Below are 27,516 nucleotides of genomic sequence, written 5' to 3'. Positions count from 1 at the left end.
CCCAGAACACAATTAATAACCATTACTCCTATTGTATTTAAATTTTATATTCCCCAACTCTTTTCTTACCTGTTTAAAATATGAATTCACACGGTGGTCAATTTAAATCTTTTTATTAAAGCAGTTATGGTCATTGCCCCACAGTGGCTAGAATTTTAAATTAGGATTTGAATGTTTGGAGATGAGATTTCTGTTTCTACGTTTTGATCCTTCTCCAGAAAAGCCAATTACAACATGTTAATAAGCATTTCCAGACCTTCAAGTAAGTTAAAAGAATCCAGTCTTCTTTTCTCTAAATTAGTTGGAGGAGACACAGAGTAGAATCCTCAAAGGCTACAATCCCCATTTTAAAATCCCGATGAAAGAAGCCTATCACCTTGGACTCTGGAAGAGATACAGCACTAACCTGGCATGGCCCCCACAGAACCCAGAAGATACTTGTTAGCCAGCAGACACTCATTCTAAGGCGATTCCGTAATTCCAAAGGCACTCCAGGAGCACCAAATTCTATAACATCTCAATCAGTAGGTGATTCGGCTGAGGAGCCTCTTCAAACAAGATCGGTTCTTATATGAAAGGTGCCTTTTGGGAACTAAGGTTCAATTTTCTACTCAACTCATACTCAGTCCTCTTGATAACTTGATATTCAACGCATTCTTGAAATCCATAGGAACCTTTTAGTAAATTTTATTCTTGGATTTCCCCTGAAACCAGTCTGATAAAAAAAAAAAATCTGTATGGAGGTGAGTTTTCATGCCTTTTAAAAAACTGTATGACGTCGACTAAGGACAGCTAGAATGAGTAAACTACGCAAGACCTTGCCGGGTGTTGAGACAGACATTAAAACAATAGTACCACGATTAAATAAGTTTTTATTGTCACATTTAACTGCTTTGTCAGATATACATTGTAGGTTTCGGAATGGCATAAAAATAAAAATATTCTCCTGAATGTCAAAATCTGAACAGAGATGGTGATGGCACTTAAAAAAAAAAAATTAAATTCACACTGGTGCTGAAGCCGCTAGAAGGTAGCTGATAAACACTGGAACACATGTGCAGATAAAGTGGTCTGCAACATTTCAAATCAAATGGCAGTGGTATAAGGCCAACAAAACTGGAGAGTAGGAAGATACAGACCCCATACAGTAGATATCTGAAGAATGGCAGTTTTAGCGTTTCATTTCCAGTCAGACTAGAGTAAACTTCTCTCCTACAAAATGAAACTGCTTTTTCAGAACCTGGAGCTTAAGCCTCTTTAACAACTCCCTTATTCTAACAGGTTTTAACTAGTCCGAAGGAAAGGCAGTTATAATCCATGGCATTAGCTTCATGGGCTGACCCCGCCATAAATGGGGGGAGGGGGTCTTGTCTTGTCATTTCCAAACCAGGAGCCTATCATTCTCATGAATGTCTTTAGTGGTTTCACACATTCTGGGCCTAAAACTAGAAAACAAGCAGTAATTAAATGAAAATGTAAGTGCATCCCAACGGAAAGTCTCTACACATTCCACAGCTATCTTCCAAATGGCAACCCAAAAAAGTATGGTTATTCAGACTGAAAATGAATCATTATTCAAAAATCGAGATTCCCAAACAGTTTATTAAATGTCTTTCTTCCACAAATAAAGCTAACACTAGGATTTATCAGAAGATCTAAATGAGTTATCTTCCTTACGTATGAACTTGGCTAAATCCACTGTGTCTGGAATCTGTTCATCATAAAACTCAGGTCTGGAACATAACTCCTTTCTGTTATACTGCTGTGTGTCCTTCATTTAAGACTCTAGAACAGAGACCATAAATGTGGCTAGTGCAACATAGCAGTTACTGTAATTCCCCAAAAGAAAAATAAGTAATTTATTTCATGTCATACTTATTTGGATGATTACTTACTGGTAATTAGTATTTCTACATTTTTTTTTAAAGGCAACCATTTTAAGTGACAATACGTATCAGGCTAGTAGAAAAAAGTTGAAGCAAAGCCCTCTCTTTCGATCTCACAAAGTCATGCAGACAAAGGAAGGTACACATCTGATTTGTTCCAATCAGGCTTCTTGGAATTATCAAAATTTCTTTTCTGGCAGAGATGAATTTGGCTCATCATAGACAGAAGGTTCTTTGAAGGCTGCTGCTAAACTAGTTTCCCTTTGAAAAAGTAAATTTCAAGGCATGAGAGTGCAAGAGGTAAGGTTTTGATTTATAGAACATTTCTAGACTAATTGTGCTTAGTCTCTAATTTCCAATTTATTTTAAAGAACAGAAACTACGTTGATAAGTTTCTCTTTGCCTATATTTACCAGTACATCCATGAATCGCACCAGAATTAGGACAATTTGATTATCTTAATGGTTCTGTCGTGAAACCTGCGCACTGAGTCCGCAGGCGAGGACCCGTGGACGTGAGGCTCCTACAAGTTCTGTGCCCAAAAGCGCTTGTCCTGGGGAGTCCAGGGGTCTGAGAAAGAAGTTCTCTCCCCAGATTAAGTCCTCAAAAAACTCTCTCAACAAGCAATTAACACTGCTAAGTGGAGAGTGTCTTTTGTTCAGTTAAATTGGGGAGGTCTGAGTGTTCCTGGAGCCCCCGTCGGGATGCGTCATGGGTCGAGAATCCCTCGAATGTGAGTATTCGCTATTAGAGGGCTCTGTAGGGTCAATCAAATTTTCATAATCACTGTCGTCTGATTCCTCAGCACTGTCTCCGGCTGCTCCTTGGGGAGGAGGAGGCTCTGCCCCACTTCCAGGATATTTCAGTCCAGCACTGGTGGAGGCATAATTGGAGGAGCCCACGGCTTGAGGTCGAGGCATAAAGACGCTAGTTTCCATGCGAGAATGGCTCAGAGTACTTTCTTGATTATTTGGGTGAATATCAGAATAAGGCGGAGGAGGATCCGAGGCCTCTGCGTCTCCAAGAGCGCTTCTACCTTCAGCTGCAAACCCAGGATAGGGCATCCGAGGGCTGAACGTGGGGTCCAAACTTTCAGATGACATCTGTCTGCTTATCATTGCCTGTTGCAATCCTGGATGAAAAGAGGAAGAAAACTGTAACACTGTATTTTCACAGCCTTGCATTTCAATACATTAAACGTTCAACCTGATTGTTCTGGAAAATAGCAACAAAGAAGTGAAATTTATTATTACTATGAATTATTTTACATTTGAATAGTATTTCACAATTTACAAAAGATTTTTCTATACAGTAAGTCACTTAAGCCTCCAAACAGCTCTCTGAAGTACCACTGTCATCACTAATGTTATTGTTTCCATTATACAGGCAAAGAACCGGAGCTCTGAAAGGTTAAGTGACTTCACTAAGAGAACAGCTAGAAGTGGGGCCCTGATACTCATAACACAGGTCTCTTAACTCCAGACCTGGTGCTGTTTTCCTCACCTGTTGTTTACTGTGCTCAGAGACCGTGGGGACAGAGGATAAAATCAACAGTCCTCACCATCCTCAGCAGTCATCTGAACGTGAATTTTTCCTTAACAGGCCTCACATCAAAAAAAATACTTCTGGACAACAACTTGTCACAATACTCTTAAACATCTCTTTCTCCTTAAAAGTTCAAAGCCCTGGGTTAGGTGCCCAGTTTTCTATGTAATAGGCCATAATTTTACTGCATTTTTATGGTGGTAAAACGGAAACAGCCCTACATCTATGAGCCTATGGCCTTTAAATTGTTTTTAAGTATACTTTCAAAATATTATAAAAATGATTCGTACAAAATTTAGAAAAGAACAACAGAAAATCACCCACAATTCTATCATCCAGATAACACTGTTAAAATTTTGGTGAAAATAGCACAAGATTTGGGGTTAAAAGACAGAAACTTTAGGTGTCAGGCACCCCAACTTTTCTGAATTCTAGTTTTATTATCCAGCTTTGTGTGTGTGTTTGTGTGTACATGTCTGTTTGTTTATTTATTTGTTTGTTTGACGCAGCATGTGGGATCTTAGTTCCCTCACCAGGGATCGAACCCGCACTCCCTGCAGTGGAAGCGCAAAGTCTTAACCACTGGACCGCCAGGGAAGTCCCTGTATACGTGTATTTTAAATAGAGCTGAGATAACATGGTTATACTGTTTTATATCCTAACATTTTCACATAAGAGTATATATTATCTTATGTCATTAAAAATTCGCTTCAATGGCTGTACAATATTCCATTATATAGATATACCAAAATGTATTCAACTATTCTACTGTTGTTTATTCAATTACAGTAACAGATTGTTTCCAAGATTTTGGAATTATAAAGTTGTGATTAACACTCTTGTGCAGAAATCCCTGTCTGCATTTCTGATTATTTCTAGAATAATGTAACAGTAGAAATGAATCAGACATCATTTACCTGGAAATAGAAATTATATTTTAATTTGTTTACAAATATTCTTATTAAATTAGAAAAGGTTAGTTATACCCTTATCTCTTTTACACTTGATATTATTTGCCATACGTTTTATAGATTTTACTTACAAATGTTAAATCTGGTGGCATTCATAGAAAAGAATGAAATAATGCCATTTGCAGCAACATGGATTGGTCTAGAGATTATCATGCTAAGTGAAGTAAATCAGACAAAGAAAGACAAATATCATGTTATCACTTATATGTGGAATCTAAAAAAATGATACAAATGAACTTATTTACAAAACAGAAATAGACTCACAGTCATAGAAAGCAAACTTGTGGTTACCAAAGGGGAAAAGGGTGGGTGGGGGGATAAATTAGGAGTTCAGGATTAACAGATACACGTTACTATATACAAGATAGATAAACAACAAGGTCCGATTGTACAGCACAGTGAACTATGTTCAATGCCTTGTAATAAAACTTATAACGGAAAAGAATCTGAAAAAGAATATATATATATATGTATAACTGAATCATTTTGCTGTATACCTGAAACTAACACTACATTATAAATCAACTATACTTCAATAAAAAAATAAATTAAAAAATCTGGTGGCATTCTAGCAAATATGTTTGTGAGCATGCTGGAATTAATATAATAGATTCTTGGGCCTAATTCTCATTCAACCAGCTGGTTCCTTACCTTAATGGTATCCGGTCATCCACTGCTATCAAAAAACAGTCATTTAAAGTCTTTGTTTGGGCTTCCCTGGTGGCGCAGTGGTTGAGAATCTGCCTGCCAATGCAGGGGACATGGGTTCGAGCCCTGGTCTGGGAAGATCCCACGTGCCACGGAGCAAGTGGGCCCGTGAGCCGTAACTCCTGAGCCTGCGTGTCTGGAGCCTGTGCTCCGCAACGAGAGGCCACGACAGTGAGAGGCCCATGCACCGCAATGAAGAGCGGCCCCCACTCGCCGCAACTAGAGAAGGCCCTTGCACAGAAACGAAGACCCAACACAGCCAAAAATAAAAATTAAAAAAAAAAAAAAAGAACAGTTTAGAAAGTCTTTGTTGAGACCCTGCCCATGAATCAAACGTAAGTTAAGAGAATTTTAGGTAGCTCTTTTACGAGGTTCCAATGAACACAGGACACAGTCCCTATGTGCAAGGCATGTCAGGGTTAACTTAGTAAGAAACATCACATCCACTGTACATAGATCATATCACTTCCCAGGATTTATTCTAACTTGCTTCAGCCTTTCTACCTTTGGTCTTCTTTTTCTTCCAGTTTCAGAGACTTGAGAGGGACACCATGAAAAACAGTACTTCCCTTCTGGAAAAGTCTAAAGACAAGTGAATGCCCTCTTCCAAGCAGCCTAACTTGGAGCTTGATGAGTGTAGACGAATGCATGTAATTTATTATGTAATTTGATGTTTAAAACCAGACACTTCCCTGATACTGAGTGGTAAAATTAATAGGAAGCTCACTTCTTTCTTGTTCCTTTTCATTCTTCCTCTGAGTGATTTGTCTTCTTAATTTGTTCACTTCTGCCTGACAAGATTCAACAATTCGCTCACTTTTTTCTACGTCTGCACACACTGCCTGAGGGAAAAATGACAACAAGAACAATTAGTTTCAAATCCAAGCACGAGGCATTTCATAAAGACAGCATCGATGATAACCCTGGGAAGAGTCCGGACACTTTATCGAGTTAAAAAGCAGACACCCAAGGTAGAACAAAATCATGAAGGTCCCAGAGACCAATACTGTTGTTATTCACTGAACTGCTTTCTTAATTATGTTAAGATGATTATGCTATTTAGCTTATACATTCTTGAAAAAGAAGGGTAAGAAGGGAAAGAGTTCATCTTTTTCCTTGCTTACTCATCTTTACTGATATGAAAAGGGAATTTCTGATACCAGTCTGGCATACAAGGATGAACAAAAGACAGGAATGAGATACTTTCAACTCTTATTTATAATCAACAATCAAACATCAGATGACACATAGATTTATTTAACAGAAACTATTTATAATTAGGGAAAGTTGAAAAAGAAAATAAGTTTCAAAGTCAAGATTTAATAAAAGGTAACTATTTGAGACCATATCGATGTAATGTAACCACTCCTATCAGGGCACTGGACGTGATACTGGTGTTTGCAGGGCAGGCCTTAATCAATAGTCAATGAAATGTGTAACAGCCATTTTGAAGTCCATTAGACAGTGCTGATAGTCTGAAAAGAGCATGGTCATGAATTCAGGACAAAAAGCTGTTTTTCACCACATGTTCCTTCCATAGCAGAAATACCAGAAACTGCCTGAAAGTGGGCCGGTCACCAGTGAGTGAGGCTGTATTAAGTTCCCCATGCTGCTATGGGTAACCGTGACCCGTATTTGGAGCACTGACACTGGAAACTGCCCGTTGCGTGTGTTCTTCTTTGCCCCAGGCTGAACTCAGTCTGCTTTCCTCTTTTTCAGCAGCTGCCTTCATTCCCCTCTCTATGCCTCGGGGCCTTCCTCCTCAAAGCTAGGCTTTCTCCAGGCCCGGGACAGCTTCTTCAGCCCTACCACTCTCCTTGTCCTCAAAGGCTCTTTTGTTCTTAGGGTTTTAGAACAAATTACTCCTAAGAACACTTTGGGGATGATGAAGAGAACGTGGGAAGGTATTCTTAGCACCTAGCTCAGGGTCTGGCTTGTAGGAGATGTTTCCATAAATATTTGCTGCATGATTGCCTAGGAATGAACAGGCTCCACTGCATCTGCCCACTCAGCGGAGGCAGCTGCGGGCAGAGAGAGAGAGTGAACTAGAATTAGGAAGCAGAGCTGTCCTGAGTTACGGGTGCCTTTGGGTGAGTCTCAACTCACAGTACAAGTGATGGGACAGCTGTGTTCTTAGCAATACTTCTTTAAATTCGGAATACATTTCCCCAGGAAAAAAAGCTGTCATTAAAGAGGTCATGAGTATTCAAAAGAGTGATATTAATTCTGTACGTCAGAGTTTCCACTGAAGGCACATAATGAGTGAGGCCAGCTTTCGTAGACGGACGTGAGCAGCTACTCCATACATCTTGTATCACTGTGGGAGAGCACATTCTGATTTTTGAACCACAATTCATTTGTCAGTTGGGAGATTATTAAAAATTAAAGTAGAATTAAAAGATTTGGGCAATATAAATAAGATGAATATAGTAAATAAATCAGTTACCTGTACTTTCTCCTGAAGTGCATTATAAACCTGATAAATCGCCCTGATGTCTTTCATTACTCCATCCTTGTCAAAAAAGTCAGTACTAGAAGACAAACAGAAAAAAGATTCACCAAGTGATTAGAACTGCCGTGAACTAGAAGGCACTTTCATTTCTACCTGTATCTATAACTTAAATGCTACAAGTTCACAGTGACAATGTTTAAGCAATAATGCCCATACCCCTAGAATTACAGAAGAGAAAGAAAAGAGAATCCATGTTACCGAGACAACTGAAAAATAATAGTGTTATTTTTTCCTAATCACTCTATATATTTTTCAGTGACCACAGTTAGCTTTCAGAACCTCAGAAATACACATACTCTATCTGAACTTTTGTATCAGTTGCAAAAAAAAAATCGTGGTAAATGATTAAAAAATAAATATTGATAAAAGTAAACTATCTTTTCAATAAGCATAAGATTTTGATATACAGTAGTGGCTGTCTAGAGAATTACCTTACTGGATTTTTCAATGTTAATCATATCAAACGATGTCACACTTCTCCATAAACATATTGGGTTTAAAAAAAATTTTTATTTATTTATTTATTTATTTATTTATTTATTTGGCTGCATCAGGTCTTTGTTGTGGCACCAGGGATCTTCGTTGTGGCACCAGGGATCTTCGTTGTGGCATGTGGGATCTTTTGTTGCGGACTCTTCATTGTAACGCGCGGGCTCTTTGTTGTGGTGCGCAGGCTTCTCTGTAGTTGTGGCACGCGGGCTCCAGAGCGCGTGGGCTCTGTAGTTTGCGGCACGCGGGCTCTCCAGTTGAGGCATGCGAGCTCAGCAGTTGTGGCGCACGGGCTTAGTTGCCCTGTGGCATGTGGAATCTTAGTTCCCCAACCAGGGATCGAACCCGCGTTCCCTGCATTGGAAGGCGGATTCTTTACCACTGGACCTCCAGGGAAGTCCCCATAAACATATTGTTAACCAAAGAAAGGAAAAAACATTCATTTTACCTTTCAACTTACCCATGTTCTTTAATAACTTTGGCATAACTCTGAGAAGTATTTGGCACTGAAGACACTTTATACTCTTGCTGGCTAGTGTTGCCTAGATTGGGAATAGCAAGGGATAGCCTTTGATTATACCTGCAGGGAAGATTGAGAGAGATCACGTTGAAAGCACTGCTCTACTTGAAGAATGGGTCCTGCCAATAGGAGCCTGAGTCTCTGCACTGGGAACTAACTGAAGGTCTCACAGAGAACCTACTTCCACAGACAACCTAGGGTTATGTGAATTAGCGACTTTTTCCCTTCCCTTAAAGTAGAAACTCAATTGTAAACTCCTCAAGGGCAGAGGTGACGTCTTATGCATCTTTTGCATCTCCGCAGCAACTGACAGAGTGCTGAGGAGGTTTTAAGTGCTCAAGAGCCCACTGATTAATTAATGAAATCCTGCAAATGGCTATTTAACAATTAATAATTATTTTCACTGATATTGATTTAGTTTATTCTACTACAAGTGAAATTCTGGAGGGAACCCTTTCTGTCGTTTACAGACAGACACCATGATCGTATGATTTTTTTTTTTTTTTTTTTTTTTTTTTGCTTTAGCAAGTTCACAATGCAGAACCCTCATTAACCAGTAGGTGGATCAATTTTACAATTTTGTCTTTGAAATCTATGTTTTAAAATTACAATCAGACTTACAGTGCAATAAAACTGTATTTCTACATAACGGATTATGGAGAAGCAAATGATTTCTAGCTGTTTATTCCTATAAGAATTGATGCATAATTAATGTCTTGCTAATGCGTCTTGATTCAAAAACAATTTTAATTTATATAACTAACTGACAGGAAAATACCTTCTCTAACCACAAAGAAAACTAGCTAAAGGAGAGTTATAAACATTTTTCTTTAAAGATGCTATAAAATGCATATTTTCAAAGTCGTAAATCTCAATTACTTATATCAACGTCTTTCCTATTTATGCGAGGCTGGTGGGAACGCTTTATTTACCTTCGATTTGGTCTAAAGAGAACGTATTCTAAAGCATGAGTGGAATTGTTGGCGGTGGAGATGAAGCTGAAGAGAAGGAAGACGAGGTCAGGCACCCCAAGGATGCGGGTGAGCTGCTTATGAATAACCTGCTCTCTGTACGACATCTGCTGCTGTGTGTTTCGCCGGAATCTGTACCACCCAATGACTTTCTGCAACAAAAACAGAAGAAAAAAAGTATTAAAAGTTGCTTGAAATCTTACAAATTTAATTCTGAATGCATCCACACAAACGCTTGTACACAAATGTTCATAGCAGATTTATGTGCAACAGCTCAAAACTGAAAACAACCTAATTGTCAATCAACAGGTCAATGGATAAATAAACTGTGGTGTATCCACACACTGGAATCCTACTCAGTAACAAAAAGGAACAAACTACCAACAAATACAACACAGATGAATTCCAAAATAATTATGCTGAGTGAAAGAAGCCAGACCAATAATAATAATAATAATAATAGCATATGCTATAGGATTCCATTTCATATAAAATTCAAGAAAATAAAAAGTAATCTATAGTGACATAAAGTAGACCAGTGGGAGACCTGGGAGGGGTGAGAAGGAGGGATCAGAAAAGGGCATGAGGAGACTTTTGCAGTAATAGGTATGTTCATTATCTTATTTTGATAATGGTTTCATGCATGTATACATATATCAAAACTTACCAAAGTTTATGCTCTAAATATACAAAGTTTATTACATGTCAGTTATACCTCAATACAACAATTCAAAAAGTTTAGCTTTGTCAGTTCTGACTACACCGTAAGTTAAACTGGTAAGTGAATTAAACTTATAGGCTCTTTGGAAGAATATATTTCATAATGGGATCTGCTGGACATCTAGGAGACAGATGGCCTAAGAGACATCTGGCAGCTCCCTAAAATGCTCCTGGGCCCCACCCAAACTTGAAGAATCACAACCTCTAAGGGTAGAGCCAGGAACCTGAATTTAATATAAGTTCTTAAGTTTTTTCTAATGCATACTACAGTTTGAAAATCTCTGTTGTAGAGACAATTAAGTTAATTCTTTATAAGAAGAATAATCTTCATAAGCTTCTTTTTAAAAAACAAATTCTTTGAGTGAAAATCCTGTTTTGAGAAATCAAAGTAATTTAAAATTGTTAGTGTCATGTTAAAACTAACAGTAAATTTAGATTATGTTTTGGCACTTTCACAAATGAAGGAAGTCAACCAACCTTTACTGAGCCCGTGAGCCAGACCTTCAGCTAGCTATGTTACAAATGCTTTCACTAAGTATCACAACAACCCTGGGAGGTGAGGAAAGTTTTCTGCACTGAGTTCGTATCACATGCAAGGAACTACAGGCAGCAAAGAAACAGTTCCTGCCCTTAAGGAGTACTACTGAAAATAAAGCATAATTCCAATTATATTAAAGCAATTAATTCTGATATTCTTTAAATATAAAGAAAACCCAAACACTTCTGACAGTGCAAATCTTATAAAAGAGATGTTTTGTCCAAAGTCACAGAGCTAATGAGTGACAGCCAAGATCTGGAACCTCTCTGCCTGTCTTTTTCCACTGTACTACACTAACTTTAAAATTCCACATTATTCACACAATGTTGCTCATAAAAGAGTGAAAAGTAGTTTTCCTTAAAAAAAAAAAGTGGGTAACAAAAATTATCAACTGGCTAGAGCTACTAACGCCAAAGAACATGGCACATTTCACCCTGAGTCTCGGCACTCTGTGTTTAATGTAGGATGAGCTCCTCTGCAGGACTTGGGTGCATCTCACACACCCCTGCATTCCTGCAGAGGCCTAAGCAGTGCTCAGCACATGGATTCTTCTCATGAAATACTCGCTGACTAAAGAATCTTGCAAGTGGCTACTGGATGGGTACTAACGCTTTTCACTTATACTGACTGCAATTGTTTTATTCCATTTGTATTTTCAGAGAAGCGGGAAGCCTTATAAATTTATTTTGGATATCAACTTACTCATTTGATATTTGCTAAAAAGATAACCCCCTTCATCCTGATCAATGAAAGATGACATGCCAAAATAATTCACATTGGCGACATCTACAGTTCTACCTTTTAGAGCTAACAAGCTGGTTGCAACGCTTTGAGAAACGAGGTCACTGATGTGGAAGAGCACACTATGTTTGGGCCATGATAAAAAATTATGAATATCTTTCACGAAAACCTTATCTCTTCTAAAGTTTCAGACAATATTTCACAAAGACTCTCCTCTCTACTCTCTGTGCTAGACATTCACTTACATCTTCTGGATCCAAAGCAATTATCGCCAACACTGGGCACATTTGTCATCTTTAAGTTCTGTTCTTTTTGGCCTTATGATGATATTAAGACGACAGTTATGTTTATCATTATCTATTTCGGAGCAGGTGCTTTCAAGAAGGCAGAAATCCTCCTCTCATGTGCTTTTTTGGCCTGAGCCCAAAACCTGAGGCTGGTCGAAATTTGCAAACACAATATGGATTCTGCCAGAGCAGTAACTGAGCACACCAACTCAACCTTGCTGCACCTATTGGGGGATTTTTCGTACCAAAAACATTAGCCTCTTTTTTTTTTTTTTTGCGGTACGCGGGCCACTCACTGTTGTGGCCTCTCCCGTTGCGGAGCACAGGCTCTGGACGCGCAGGCTCAGCGGCCATGGCTCACGGGCCCAGCTGCTCCGCGGCATGTGGGATCTTCCCGGACCGGGGCACGAACTTGTGTCCCCTGCATCGGCAGGCGGACTCTCAACCACTGCGCCACCAGGGAAGCCCTAGCCTCTATCTTAAACCCAACCTTTTTTTTTTTTTTTTTTAAATGTTTTAGCAATGTCGTGGAGTTTCTATATTTAGAGACACACATTTTTTTAGTAAACATATTTCTATGTATTTTATACATTAATTGCTATTGTGACAAAAATCTTTATTAGCTTGTGTTTTCTAATGGGTAATTTTAGCACCCACTAGGGAACTTTTAAAATTATTATGTACTTATTTTATATGAGTTCAACTTACTGAACTTGAGTCCAATTCTTAGGATTTTTCTTTCTTTCTTTTTTTTATTTGGCCTCCCTGCACAACTTGTGGGATTTTAGTTCCCCAACCAGGGATGGAACCCGGCCGGGCCTTCCGGGCCCTTGGCAGTGAGAGCACAGAGTCCCAACCACTGGAGCACCAGGGAACTCCCAGGGTTTTTCAATTAAACATTAGGTTTGAAGCCTGCCTAGCAAAGAGTCAGTTTTTGAAACAGTTCCATCAGCACTTTCTTTAAGAGGTGATATTAATTAAAAATATTTTTTGTTATGTCAGATACTGTTTAAAGTACATATGTATTTTTAAGCCTAACTTTTTTTTTTTTTTTAAAGCCTAACTTTTAAATGTATCTTTGTAAGTACTATTATAACCCTTTTGAGGTGAAGATATAACTTTGTACCATTTCTGGAGGAAAAAAAAAATCAAACTAGAGTCAACTATAAAGATTTTCAGTCTAAATATTATGTATCATCTTTGTTTTGGGGCTAGAAATTTGGATTTTTGAAAAAAATCCTTAAAGAGTTTATATTATGTATAAGGTGCCATAGGAAATACAATGAACATAAAATACGGTCCCCGCCTTTAACAAATTCCATGGAAAATAAAACATAATTTCCAAGTAAATTGAAGCAACAAATTCCTGTCTTTAATTGCAAAAGAAAATATACACATTAGTTTCAGCACAAAGTTCTACAAAATCAAAACTAAAAATCAGATTTTTTCAGAATCTTGGCCCCAGGAAAAGCGAAGTTAACTCCAGTTAACAACCTATGATTGGTCTTCTGTGTCTCAAAACAGCAAATCCAATTTTATTTGATTGATTGATTGATTGATTGATTTATATTTTTAAAAACACAACATGATTATATTTTAATACACAACCAAAATACAAAACAGCATGGTAAATTAGCAAATCCAATTTTAAAATCCCCAAATTAATTTGGAAATGTGTCCTTATTTGCTACTGGAAAAACTACATGGTAGAGCTCCTTTCTTTTTTTCAATTTATTTTCAATGTAAAATACAATTAAAAAAACCTCATCACATAAAGTCTCCCTTCCTCAGCAGCATCTCTGCTCCCTTTCTCAAAGTAACCACTTTTAGGTTTGGTTGGCTTCCTTCCAGATCTTTTTCTGTACGTTTAAACATTCAAACTTTTGTTTTTATAAAAAATAGGCTCAAATTATTTCATTTAACTTCGAGATCTTTCTATGTCATTCATGAGAACCTCCCTCATTCTTTTTATTTTATTTATTTATTTATTTATTTATTTAACATCTTTATCGGAGTATAACTGTTTTGCAATGGTGTGTTAGTTTCTGCTTTACAACAAAGTGAATCAGTTCCTCATTCTTTTTAATGGCTGCTTCATATCCCATAGCATGGAGGTACCAACATAATTTACTTAACCATTCCTCCTGGTGGACACTTAGATTGCTTTCAAAATTCTCACTATTAAGCAAAGATACAACAAACATCTTCGTATGCTGGATTAAAAGGCCAGACTGCCGCATTTAAACCTTGGCGCCAACATATCCTGCTCGCAACCTTAAGCAAGTTATTTATCTTTAGTTGTCTCAACTATAAAATGGGGGTGATAACAGCCTCACAGCGCTGTTACAAGGATTAAATGTGTCAGTACCTGGAAAGTGCTTAGAATACTGCCTGGCACAGAGTCAAAGTGTTCAGTAATGCCAGTTTTTCATACCTTTGTGCCTAGATGCTTTTGTTTACTTGGGCCAGATTCCTAGAGGTGGAACTCCATATTTAAAATTCTGTTATTGCAAAACTCTCCCTTTAAATGTCTATATCAACCTACATTCCCACCAACTACAGCTTCCCCATTTCCCACAACCTTGCCAACACTGGATATTAGCAATCCTTTTATACTTTTGCCAGTCGGATGGACCAAAAAACAGTATTACGTGTTTCAATTTGCATTTCCTAATTGAGAATGAACATCTTTACATTTACTTCTTGGACATTTGTGGATTTCTTTTTTTCTTTTGTGAATTTCCTGTTTATATTCTTTATTCATTTTTTTCAGTTTAAAATTTTTTCATCTATTAAAAAAAATTTCCTGATAATTTAATATAAAGTGAGCGCTCTAGGAAACTGTGCTTCAATAGGAATTTTCAGGGAATAAATTTTAGTTTTAGAAGGTATAATAAAGCTTCATTATCTAAACTACGAAAATAAATGGAATGAGGAAGTAAGGTGGTGGCTGGGGGATGAATACGGACTGCTAAGAGATCCCAGAACGCATGCTTCAGGCAAGTCACTGAAAATGGGGGGGCTGGACTGTGATGCCTGTGGCTGCTGTAACCCACTTTCCCACTTGGGCAGGTGACTGTGTTAGACTCTCTGCTAATACTGAGCACTTCCTGAGTTTGTTATCACCCTCAAAACCACTGCCCTTTTTTCAGACCTATCCCTCACACTTCCCATTTTTCCTGTGATCTTACCTCCTTTCCTTTCTGCCTGTACATCCGACAGTGGTACTGAGAGAGTCCGTACATTGGAAAGGCTGTTAATCTACTCTTACTGCACTGTTTTTTCTGACGCCCTTCTTCAGACACCTTAGGAATCCCACACTTATTATTTTTATGCACAGGTAATCTTTTTAAAGCTTTTTTAAAAAAAAAATAATACATGCTTGTAAACAAAGGCATTTTGTTTTCTGTTTGATAAGTTGAAAACTTTCATTGGTACTTTTTTCCCTCAAGTGATGGTTTAGTGACCAATCTATTTTTCTGGAATTAATATACCAAGGTAAAAAAGTAAACCCCATACATGGTACAGTAAATTATAAATGATACCATCAGACAGTGCTGCAGCAATAAAGCTTTGGTTCATTTTCAATCCTGTTCAGACTTGCTTACCATGCATACACATTCAGAACATCATATGCATATGCTGACAGAAATAATAAACACGTGACCTTTTGGAAAAACATCTATGTTCACTGTTAATTGAACTTGAAGGAGTAACATATCTAAAGATGTTTGACTGCAATTTGTATTTTAAAAAAATATTTTCCCTCATTATAAAATTAATGTATGTGTATTAAATGTTGGTAAAATTATTTTTTAAATTACATAATAGGAAGATAGAACCACCCAGAATCAACTCAACTATTGTCAACTTTCTAGATTATAGTTCATGTTCTTTTTTTTCTTCTGACTTTTGCATAATGGAATCACTCTAAATATCCAAATTTTGTTCTATTGATATACTGTAAACATCGTGTCACATTTGCAATTAACCTTTAAAATCTACTCAACAGAATTCTTATATATTAACATCAAATCTCATTGTTTCATTTTACATTCATTTCTGGTTTTAAGTATGGGTGATAAGGACTGATTTCCAAATCAGACTGGGTGACAAACAGAACATACCTTTCTCCGATCTTTAAGAATCCTGTCCAAGCTCTCTTCATTAACTTTGCTTGCATAGTCATAAAAACTGTTTTTTTTAAGAGAAAAAATATTTTATTAAAATCACATAGTATTTTGACACAAATATGCTTAGTAACATGTGTCTATGGGTCATCTAACCCTAAAAGTTGGTAATAAAGATACAATTGCTTGTCTGTAATAGGTATATAAAGAGAAAACAATCTAAATGCTTTACTGATATGAGGTATCTTTTGCATCAAAGACTACTCAAGAGACTGCTACATTCAAAGGGTATTACTTCCATAAGTGGGAGGAGCTGATAGCAAGTAATTATAAAATGTGTGGTTTCAAATGGCTGTGACATCTTTTCCTTGTTTCTAAGTATCAATTACCTATGGGGAAAAAAAGAACACAGCAGCTCATTTTCTGAGAAATGAAGAAAGGAAATGAGTATTTGCTGAATCCTTAATAAGACACTCAGCTGCATGCTTCCTCGTGTTAATTCATTTCATCCTTGCCTCAATGCTGGGAGATAAGTACTAGTTCAGTCCAACAAGTCAACATGGTTTTTTAAAATAATTAATTAATTAATTAATTAATTAATTTATTTATTATTTTTGGCTGCGTTGGGTCTTCGTTGCTGTGTGCGGGCTTTCTCTAGTTGTGGCGAACGGGGGCTACTCTTCGTTGTGGTGCGTGGGCTTCTCGTTGCGGTGGCTTCTCTTGTTGCGGAGCACGGGCTTTAGGCGCGCGGGCTTCAGTAGTTGTGGCACGTGGGCTCAGTAGTTGTGGCTCGTGGGCTCTAGAGCGCAGGCTCGGTAGTTGTGGCACACGGGCTTAGCTGCTCCGCGGCATGTGGGATCTTCCCGGACCAGGGCTCGAACCCGTGTCCCCTGCACTGGCAGGCGGATTCTCAACCACTGCGCCACCAGGGAAGCCCCAGTCAACATGTTTTATTCCCATTTTTCTACATAAAGATACTGAGGTTAAATGACTTGCCCCAAATCACAGAACTGGTAGATGGAAGAGTTGGGATTTGAAGCGAGGTCTGGCCAGCTTCAAACTGAACGCACGCACCCTTAAACGGGACCAATCTGACCTGAATCCCATGATGAGCAGTCCAGGCATAATGACGTGTGGGCTTTTCTACCCCTGGTCATGGTTTTAGGAATGCCACCCTCCTCCCCTCCTCCTACCACCATAAGCCCAGGCCTATAATGCAGGAAGGAGTTCAAGTTATAGTAAAAACACTGAACTGGGAGTCAGGAGATACCAGCTCCAGCTCCGTTCTGCTTCTCACTGTATGATCTTGGGCAAGTCACTTTGACCTACCTGGCCTCCGTTTCCTTTTTGCAAAATAAAGATTTTGGAGTAGACAGATGATTTCTAAGATTTCTTTCAGTTCTAAGAATTATGAGTCTATGATTTAAATTATGAGTCTATGAGTCTACGTTCTGGTACTACTTTGCTGACAGTGGTTTAAGGAAATCCTCAGAAGGGAAGGGCAGGGCACACCTAGCAAAGCTTTAGATGGTCAGGGCCAAACAGGACCCATTCTGACCCAGACAGAGGCTGTGTGTGGACCAGGGCCCGAATCATTTCATTTGCTCTGAGATTCTTTTCAAATGAACTGCTGGTTCCTTGTCTTGCTTCCTGCTCCTCTTTCAGTTATGTGTAAATCTAAGAGATGAGGTTCTCAGCTACTTTGAGGCTTAGTTCACAGGTAACAATCCTCTGAAATAATGGGCAAGTGTGCGCGGGAGGGGTGGGGGTAAGGTGGGTGGTGAACATGGTGTAAGTCCCCATGGGTTCCTGGGTGCAAGGGGGCTGGGTGTTTGGGTCAGCTGAGAATGGGAGCGGGGTCAGGGTGAAAGCTGCAGGGAACACACAGCAGGAACAGCCAGGCACAAGGGGTGGGCAGGTGTTAAAGAAGAAAGTACCGACCAAGAACACTGAATCGGACTAGTATGAGCAGCAATGCAAGGAAAGTATTGGCCTGGCTCTTGGGAAAGTAGAAGAATAGGGCCTCAGGGCGTTTTAAGAAACAGAGTGGAGCTCATCATACCTGCCATCAGGTGGAAGGGTTTGGGGCTGAGAAAGCAGACAGAGGCCTGGACTGCGGTTTGGGGAACAGAAGTCCGGTATGTGGGAGATGCTGGCCGCTTTCTCCCTCACCTTTGCCTTCCGTAAGTCTCTCTGTCCTTTGCTTTCTCCCTCTGAACATCTCTCCTCCTGTTTTTTTCTCTTTCTGTCCTTTAGTTGGTAATAATATTCAACTGGTGTATATTAAACACAAAAAAGTAAGTTTTATGTTCCCTTTCCTTACATTTTAAAGTCGAACACTGAACACTTTTTATCCCTCTTAAAAACACCAATTATTTTATCTATATGCGATCCTTGGTTAGCTTCCCTCTCTATGGTTGAAGAGCCCTTGCTAGAGGGGCTGGCATAAAGGCTTCCATTCTAAACCACTGAGGCCAAGATTTATACTGTCTTCCTTCCCCTCTTCCTAACTTAACACAGCGCCACACACACATCCGGCACTCAAAAAATCCATGACTTTGGATGCCCTCAGTTATAACTTCACAGCCATGATCACATACGGGTCTCAGTTCACTAGTTTTCAATCAATTAATCTTTTAATAAGGACAAAAAGCTACAAAGAAGGATGTGGCTTACCTAAAAAGTTTTGAACAAGGCTGATGGTTATGGATTTCTGTAATTAGAAAGAGGAAATACATCTCAGTTAATCATGCAAGATACAGACAACTATAAAACAGGATTTAAAAAAAATTTTTAACCAAAATCTCAGACAATAAAAAGACAGTTTTCCTCTCCCAAATAGTGTGTACACTAGTGAAGGCAGTATGTCTTTTTAACACTGAAACCCAGGCACACATTCTCAGGACAAAGTAAACTGGCAAATAAAAGTTCTGGGTCCATTTGTCCAGGTGTGATGAGCACACATCTGAAAGCTTTTATTCAGGAACAGGCAGCTATCGTGTGCCCTTATTCAATCTTACCTATCTAAACAAAGCCCAAGAGGAAAAAGGAATCAATGCCTGGAAGCATTTGATCAAGGTGGGTAAGAGCTGTGAGGACAGCTTGGGGAAAGGAAGGCCTTACCACCCTACAATCAGTAACCTACTAACAACTCAGGACAACTGGGCCAGGTGTTTTGAAGGGGAAGGGTGGAAACTCTGAAAGCATATTAACCCTTTCAAAGATTTTCAGTACCAAGGGAAACAGTCATTTATAAGGCAGGTCCAAACGGCTTCTTAAAAGATTGCTGGGATTAATCACAGTGAACAATTTCTTCAAGCTCATCAGGGGGCTTAGGGTCTGGGTTGCTTTACAAGACCATGGGGCTAATTAACCACTCAATTCTATTAACAACATTCTCCTGGACAGGGAATCATCACCTGCTGCTTATAAAGCCACACCCACAGAGTTCCAGTCTGCAATTTTAACTCAATTAAAATGAAACCACAACCTTGAAGGACACTAGGCTATGCCCATTAGCTTCTGTACTGATGTGAGTGCTGCCAAAACACAGACAGAGATGCCAGTACTTCCACAGGAATGAAAAGCTCATTTGCCTAGTATAACTGTCGACATCGTGATGCAAATAGGAAAACCTCATCTAGAAATATTTCCTTCTTTTATCACCAAAAATGACACGGTATACCACCAGAAGTTATTTCAGAGATACTGTTAGTAAAGTAATTAGAATATGGAATGTCTGTAGTAAAAATGTCAACTAGAGTTCAGGGAAAAGAAAAAAAAAAAACAACTCTCTACCTTAAAGGAAAGAATATTTTGTTCAAGAGAATCCCTGGAGTAAATTCTGAACTCTGAATATACATTCCTGTCATCAATCCACCCCGGCAGACTTCTTTCATGATTTGCAACGTGGATTAGAAGCATGTTGAAGATATGCTCTAGATATCATGTGGTATTTTCTAAAGGACGTTAAGGCTTTCTCTTACAAGATTTTGCAATACCTAACTAAGCACTCCGTGGAGAAAACAAGGTGATGCTCTCAAACACAATAGGTGCAGACTGCAATGAAGGTGGCGGGCACGATAGGATAGACAGGCTTCTGGAAGCAGGGGGAGGCAGGGCGGCCTTGCCTGGGATTCTAGAGTCTCTGAAGCCTCCAGAGCTCATCCATACGGTGGACCCCTCTTCACATATGCATGGCGTCTCTGCCCGTATTTCTGTAAAAATCCCCACTGGGACGTACTGCTGTGCTTGCTTAGCTTCCTGTCTCTGCTTCTCCTGATGGTGGGTGAGCTGAACAGCTCCTCTCCTTCCCCCTTCCGTTCTTTCCAGTAACTGCTGCTGCATCACCTTATTAACTAAGGGAGCTCTCTGCTGCTGTCTCCTCCTGACCGCTCCCAGCACTAAGAGTGGACGACTCCACTTCAAGTGAGTGAGCACAGCTTTAAAAATGAATATGTATTCAAAACAAGTGTTCAAAATGTGATATTCCATATAAAGTCCTCCTTATTGTGTAGAGTCAAGGAAAGGTGTCTGTGTGTGGATTCAGACATTTTCAACAAATAAGAAATTTGGTCAATTTATTTTATTTAAAATATCTTATTCTGGTGGTTAAACTGTGCCAGAAAATTTCTTCACACTAGTGGTATGGAATACTTCTCATGGCACATTACCTAATGTTTTGCCTTTCAATCCAGGTTTTCCAGAGTCCTTGGTTTACGTTTTCTAATATGTATTTATTTTTAAAAGAAAAATATTACAACAATAACATTACATTTAAGATAATACTAGCAAACACTCTGTTCATGAGATCCGTGACTATTTCAAACAATGAATTGAATGTAGCTAATAAATTAAACATTATACAGCAAAAGAAGGTTGTCATGGCACTGTATTAACTGGGACTCTCTGTTGGTTCTTCTCCATATCTACAGTACCATGGAAACTGGTATTTACTGCAAGAACCGGAAGGTGTATGAATCAAAGATACAGTACACTACGCTGGAGAATTTTAGTTACTTTACCACTCTATTTCTTTAAAGATAAATAAACAGCCAGAACATTCATCAGAAATGCTACTTTTGTGGTCATGCCAGGCAAGAGAGCTCTTTCTTGCACGGTTTTCTCTCAGGTCTACCTGGCAAACCTTCGTATACCACATTAGTTTTGAAAACCCAAGTGCAAACACGAATAATTGCACAGATGGCCAATGAAACCAAGTTCTCTATTTTAGGATTTTAAAGAGTTAAGCAAAACAAAACACAAAAATAAAACGTCAGTGAAAGAACAGCCATGCAGCAGTATGTCAAGTATTTTTTCAGCAAGTCATTACTGTGGGGAGGGGCTTGTCTGGCTCCTGAGGAAACAGCTGTCTCTTGTTTCCCTCCAACCCCAACCAGCTCAGCCCTCACCCGGCCTCCCAGCCCAGGTACTGGAGGGCTAGGAGAACAGGCTGAAGTTGATGATTTGGTCTCAACATAACCTAACCTCCCAGCAGTATTTCAAACCACAAACCACTCACCTTCACACAGGCTGTATTTTAGTTACACAGAAACAGGCCAGGCTCCCTGTAAGTTTCATGCACTCCCTGCACTGGGATCCCCTGAACGTACCCTAAGTTTACCTCCCGTATGGCGTCTTTACTGATTTAACCCACTAGCAGTGGTTTTCTTTTTTCCCCCGACTCATGAGATTTTCTTTGTTCCTTCCTGACAGCACTCGTCCTGCACTCTCTGGTGTTTCTGTACACTCGTCTTACCCCCCCACAGCCCTGGAAGGCAGGGATGCACTGGACATTCCTCTCATTGCCCAGCACAATGCCTCTCGCACGGACGTTCTTCAATAATTGTTTCCTGCATAAATGAATAAAACGACCCCTGCTCTGTTTTGAGTATCAGGATATGCTTTTCGGTGAAGTGCTCGAGGTGCAGCTGAAAGGACTACGATCCTTCTTTATTAAAAGGAGACTGATCCAAAGAGGGCGGGTGGACCTACAAATACTCCTTCGTTTGCCCGAGCAATCGCCCCCAAATCGACTGTTTGGCTTACTCCTCAGAAGGCTGTGTAGGTTTAACAAATATCTCCTGTAAACAAGTGTAAACATCTTTGCCGGATCCCTCCAGGAAGGACCAGCACGACACGTGCTTTCATTATAGTGTGAGGCGATGTTGACAATGTGCACAGCCCGAGGTGCAAACTCGAGGTTCACTGTGGTTGTGAAGAGACTATCACGTGTAATTCCACACAGCCATTCATAGGTCAGACCAGTCAGTGGGTCAGGGATGGCTTCACAGAATACCTGAACTTATAGCTACACACTGTGAGTTTACACTGACTTATAAAAACATTTCACATCATTTACTAGTGCAAATAATTGGCATTGTGACTTTAGTGCTTTTCTATGTACTCTTTTAATCTACTATTAGGTTAAAATCAGTTAAGGGCCAAAGAACAAAACGAGCAGCATATATACAAGAAGAGTATTTCTAAGGTCCGTGATAAACTTACTCACCAATGACTTGCAGAAGTTCTGTGCTGCTGATTTGGGAGTCGCTGATGCTAAAGGTTTCCTCTTGTCTTACCTCTCCCAGCAAAAATCCTTCCTGAAAGCAATGGAAGAAAATAGCTGCAGCTAAAAATCAAAATGATTTTTACTGGAATTAAGAGGACTCGAGGACACTGTTATTTTTTATAATAACTTTAACAATAATCCAAATAAGTCTACCATGTAAACTACTAATCCACAAACCAACAAGTAAGACTAAAGCAATTTGAGATTTGGCTATTAACTGGATTGTTCGAAAAAAGGATTTCCTGACAAGATGAAATATTATTTTAATCCCTTCCCCTAAAACCCTGTTGTGTTTTTGTTTTGTTTTTTTTTTTTGCGGTACGCGGGCCTCTCACTGTTGTGGCCTCTCCCGTTGCGGAGCACAGGCTCAGCGGCCACGGCTCACGGGCCCAGCCGCTCCGCGGCACGTGGGATCCTCCCGCACCGGGGCACGAACCCGTGTCCCCTGCATCGGCAGGCGGACTCTCAACCACTGCGCCACCAGGGAAGCCCTTCCTGAGCTTTTCTAACATTGGTTGTTACACTTAGTAGGATTTAGGTGATGAATTCACTCTCCTTATTTTCACTTCAAAAAAAAAAAAAAAAAACAGGGTTGGGGCTTCCCTGGTGGCGCAGTGGTTGAGAGTCCGCCTGCCGATGCAGGGGACGCGGGTTCGAGCCCTGGTCCGGGAGGATCCCACGTGCCGCGGAGCAACTAAGCGCGTGCGCCACAACTACTGAAGCCTGTGCGCCTAGAGCCCGTGCTCCGCAACAAGAGAAACCACCGCAATGAGAAGCCCGCGCACCGCAATCAAGAGTAGCCCCAGCTCACGGCAACTAGAGAAAGCCCACGTGCAGCAACGAAGACCCAATGCAGCCAAAAATAAATTAAAAAAAAAAAACACACAAAAAATTTCTAATTATAAAAGTATAAAGAAGTTGACACAATGCACAACCTAACTGCTCCTGTATGGGCTGGCATGGGAAATGAGCATTCCAGCAAATAAATTTAACGTTACATGAAAGTTTTTCTTTAATAAATGCTGAGGTAAATTTATTTACACCTTTGGAGAACATATACCACCATCATCAATTCTGGATTACTCAGCATATAACCTACCATTTTTGAGCACTTGCTGTAGTGTTCTGCACAAGCACAGCTGGAGAACATACACTCTAAATGTCAAAATAACTTCCCTGTCGGTATGAATAGGCTGTCCCAGACTCCCCCTCCCCAGGCATGCACATGGCTTACGCCTTCCCTCCATTCCACTCTTCACTCAAATAGCGCCTTATCCCAGAGGCCTTCCCTGGCTAGTGGAATAGAATCAGAATCTGCCAGACACTGTTCCCTTTACCCTGCATCCTTTTTCTTCTTAGTCTCCTCACTATCTGCCATATTTCATATTTATATGTATTAACAGATGCCTGCTCCTACTAAAATATAAGCTCCACGAAAGCAGGGACTCTGTGCTTGTTCACTATGTATCTCAGCACCTCGTACAGTGCCCAGCACACAGGAGGTGCTCAATAAATGCTGCTTGAATACATTTGATGAAACAATGTCCTTTCCATTCTAGGTTGACCCTTCTAATCAATTAAAGAAGTTTCCTAGTTTAAAAACATTCCCAGGGGACTTCCCTGGTGGTCCAGTGGTTGAGGATACACCTTCCAATGCAGGGGACGTGGGTTTGATCCCTGGTTGGGGAACTAAGATCCCACATGCTGTGGGGCAACAAAGCCCACGTGCTGCAACTACTGAGCCCGTGCACCACAACTAGAGAGCCCACACTGCAACTACGGAGCCCACAAGGTCTGGAGACCACGTGCCACAACTAGAGAGAGAAAACCCACATGCCACAACTAGAGAGACGCCTGTGCGCCGCAACAAAAAGTCCCAAGTGCTGCAACTAAGACCCAACGCAGCCAAAAATAAATAAATAAATATTAAAAAAAAAAAATCCCAGTTGGAATCTGTGGGGGTGAGGAGGGAGAGACAGATGCTTTTCAGCATAGCTTTTGTATTGGATTAGGTGAGTGGAGTGTCCTAAAATCCCAAATCATCATGTACAGGGCATCTCTCAAACTTTAGTAATATACAGACCCCCCCCCCCTTTCAAAAAAAAACCTCTCTCAGAGCTAGAGTCCGTGACTACTAATCTGGAAAAACATAGACTAAAGAAGCTTGTTTTATCCTATGAAAGTCTTTCAGTTATGAGTTCTTATGACAAAAAACAAGCTTTATCTTTGTAACTAGTTAAAACCTTTTTTCTTTAATCAGAGTGGAAAATACAATTTAAAATTCCTACAGAACTTTAGACTTTAAGAACATATCTAGATTCCTAGCAAATAAAAATGCAGGACATGCAGTTAAATTTGAATTCAGATAAACAATGGATAATTTTTATGTAATAAATGTGATAAACTTATACTAAAAAATTATTTACTATTTATCTGAAATTCAAATTTAACTGGGTGCCCTATATTTTATCTGGCAATCCTACCACAGGCCTCAGTTTGAAAAAGTCAACAGTGACATCAATACATTCTAAAGCTGAGTATAACATGAATGCTTATTTATCTACTGGTCTGGATTATCTGAGCCACTGTTACCTTATAAAAGTAGGCAAATTATACTGTGTGGGCTAAACCCAGCCTAATGCCTGTTACTATATGGCTTACAAGCTTAGAATGTTTCTACACTTCTAAATTGTTGAAAAAGAAAAGAAAATAGGAATATTTCATGACATGTGAAAATTATACGAAATTCAGATCTCAGTGTCCATAAGTAAAGTTTTGTTGGAAACAGCCATCCTAATTTACTTATTGTCTATGGCTCCTTTCTCCCTACAACAGCAGAGCTGAGTAGTTGCTACAGAGACCACATAGCTCATGAAGCCTAAAATATTTGCTGTCTGGCCCTTTACAGAAAAAGTCTGTTAACTCCAACTCTACTGAAATGAGTGGTTTTAAACTAATTTCTTGCCAGGGCAAAACAAGAATATACTACAAAAACAAATTCTTGGTTCTTCAACTTTAAAATATATGAAATTGAAATTACTTTAAAGTATTCCACCTATATAATTGTGGCAAGGTTAATATAAGCAGGTATCTCATATAAGACACAAGTTGCAAACTATTGTCGCTGGTGAAAATTTCTGTGAAGTCTAGTACCATGCCTGGCATAGCACAGATATTAAAGAGCTATCTCTTGAAATAAATTAATAACAATCTAAGTAACACGGCCGTCTCATTGCAGTTTGTAAAAAAACTATCCACTTTTCAACAGGTTGCTTATTCTTATAGTAATTTTGCCTTATACATAAACTGTGATATTACTGGGCACTCCAAGATCTAGAGAGGTTAAGAAGCATTATGTAAACCATATTTAATACTTCCACAGGACACTAGCAGTGCCACAAACTACCTATACATGGAACTGCATTACATTGTTAAATATCTGTCTGCAATATCAAAGGCGTTAGTGTCCAGAGACAGGAGCTGCCGCTGGAAAAACCCGTGTTGTGTATACTCCTATCCTTAATCTCTACTATCAAACTGAAGCGAGAAACGACACAATAATTTAATGCCATTCAGTTTACTAATGGAACCACCTCTCCATGAAATCAGTTTTTATTAATGGCAGCAAGGAGTGCAGACGTGAAACCAAGTCCAGTTCCTTCTTCTGCAGTGTATCATTTTGCTTTGTGATGACCACACAACCGCAACAGCCCCCCCCCACTACGTTTATTTAATGAACTTCAATAATTCACTACTAAAATCACTTAAAACAATCCCTCAATTTGGTGGGCAAGTACTTAAAGATAAAAATTATCTAGTTTCATAAAGAATTTCCATCCAGAGGCCAGTGACATTAAAAATGCATTTCCGATCATTCATACGTAGGCCTGTCACTTCCCTATTTCACTGCGACTAGTTCCGTGGTCTCAGAACCTTCGCCAAGGAACTGAACATGCAACTTCAAGGCAAAGAGACCCTACACCTAAGACTCTTGGTTACATCTCCATTTTCCATCGAGGAGAAGAAAACACACGATCGTATCTAACAAGTACGAATAGTGACAGCCACGGTTTCCCTCGTCGCAGCCCACAACAACCTGTCAGACCAGCGGGCGCGGCTGGGTGTCTGCGCTCTTAGACTAAAGCCGGGTCTCTCGGCTCCTTCCCGACCCCAGACTCCCCTCGCAAGTCTAGAAGCCTGACTCTCAGGGAGGGGCAGGCGCTCGGTTTCCGCTAAGCGACTCCTGACACTGTCGGTGGCCGGCCGGGAAAGCTCTGCCAAACGGGAGACTGCCGTCCCGGGACGGCCAGGCGGCGGAAGGCACCGAGCGAGGGGGCCCATCTCGGGGGCGAAGGAGCCCCGGGCAGCAGGAGTTAGCTGGCGGCGGGAGCCTCCCGGGTCACCAGTTAATCGGGCCAGCCCGGGGGGCGAGCCGTAAGTGATCCCAGCTTGGCCGCAGGCGTCGGCCTGAGACCGAGGCTGGAGGCCCCAGCAGCCGCGGCGGGGGGCCCAGCACCTACGTGGTCGGCGTTGCTGTTGGCGCTGTGGAAACACACAGCGCTGAAGGTGTAGCCCGAAATGGAAGCCGCCATGATGGAAATCTCCAACTCCCCCATCATGCCCCGCGGAGGGCACAGAGCCTTCCGGTCGGCCCCGCCCCTTGGAATCCTGGGAAATGGAGTCTTCGGCGGGTGAGGCCAAGGGCTCTGTGCGCCCGGGAGCGAGGGCTGAGAAGTGCAGGTTTACGCGATCAGAACCGACCCAAGCACTGTATCCTCCACGTGGGTCTCGCGCTCTGCGCATCCCAGACACTGCCTGTTATGTATAGCTCTTGGTAGTTCCCCAAACCGTTTTTTCTCTTTGCAAACGAAACTTTAGCATTAAAAGCCAGCATTTGCCACGCTCAAGGATAAAAGAGGCAGTTGAT

General features: G+C 40.2%; 1 protein-coding gene across 1 annotated transcript; it reads right to left on the bottom strand.

Annotated features, from left to right (window-relative positions):
• Positions 1-852: 852 nt before the first annotated feature.
• ABRAXAS2 (abraxas 2, BRISC complex subunit) lies at positions 853-27,218 on the bottom strand. Its single transcript, XM_007100381.2, has 9 exons — positions 27,110-27,218; positions 22,530-22,620; positions 18,695-18,731; positions 16,016-16,082; positions 9,564-9,754; positions 8,572-8,691; positions 7,557-7,641; positions 5,838-5,952; positions 853-3,018 (listed from the first exon to the last, which is right to left on the bottom strand). Exons 1-9 carry the CDS (start codon positions 27,206-27,208, stop codon positions 2,549-2,551), a joined length of 1,275 nt encoding a protein of 424 aa, XP_007100443.2. The 5' UTR covers positions 27,209-27,218; the 3' UTR covers positions 853-2,548.
• Positions 27,219-27,516: the final 298 nt, after the last annotated feature.

Source organism: Physeter macrocephalus, chromosome 20 (assembly GCF_002837175.3).
Source record: "Physeter macrocephalus isolate SW-GA chromosome 20, ASM283717v5, whole genome shotgun sequence".
NCBI lineage: Eukaryota > Metazoa > Chordata > Mammalia > Artiodactyla > Physeteridae > Physeter > Physeter macrocephalus.
Note: the sequence above shows the minus strand (reverse complement) of the source record. Positions and strands in the feature narration are given on the sequence as shown.

Coding starts and splice junctions, on each gene's coding strand:
- ABRAXAS2 (XM_007100381.2), bottom strand. CDS start 27,208: ATGATGGGGGAGTTGGAGATTTCCATCATGGCGGCTTCCATTTCGGGC. Junction 9,755..16,015: donor TTCTTAAAGATCGGAGAAAG/GTATGTTCTGTT, acceptor TTTTTGTTGCAG/AAAGTCATTGGGTGGTACAG. Junction 7,642..8,571: donor AAAGTTATTAAAGAACATGG/GTAAGTTGAAAG, acceptor TTTGTCTTCTAG/TACTGACTTTTTTGACAAGG.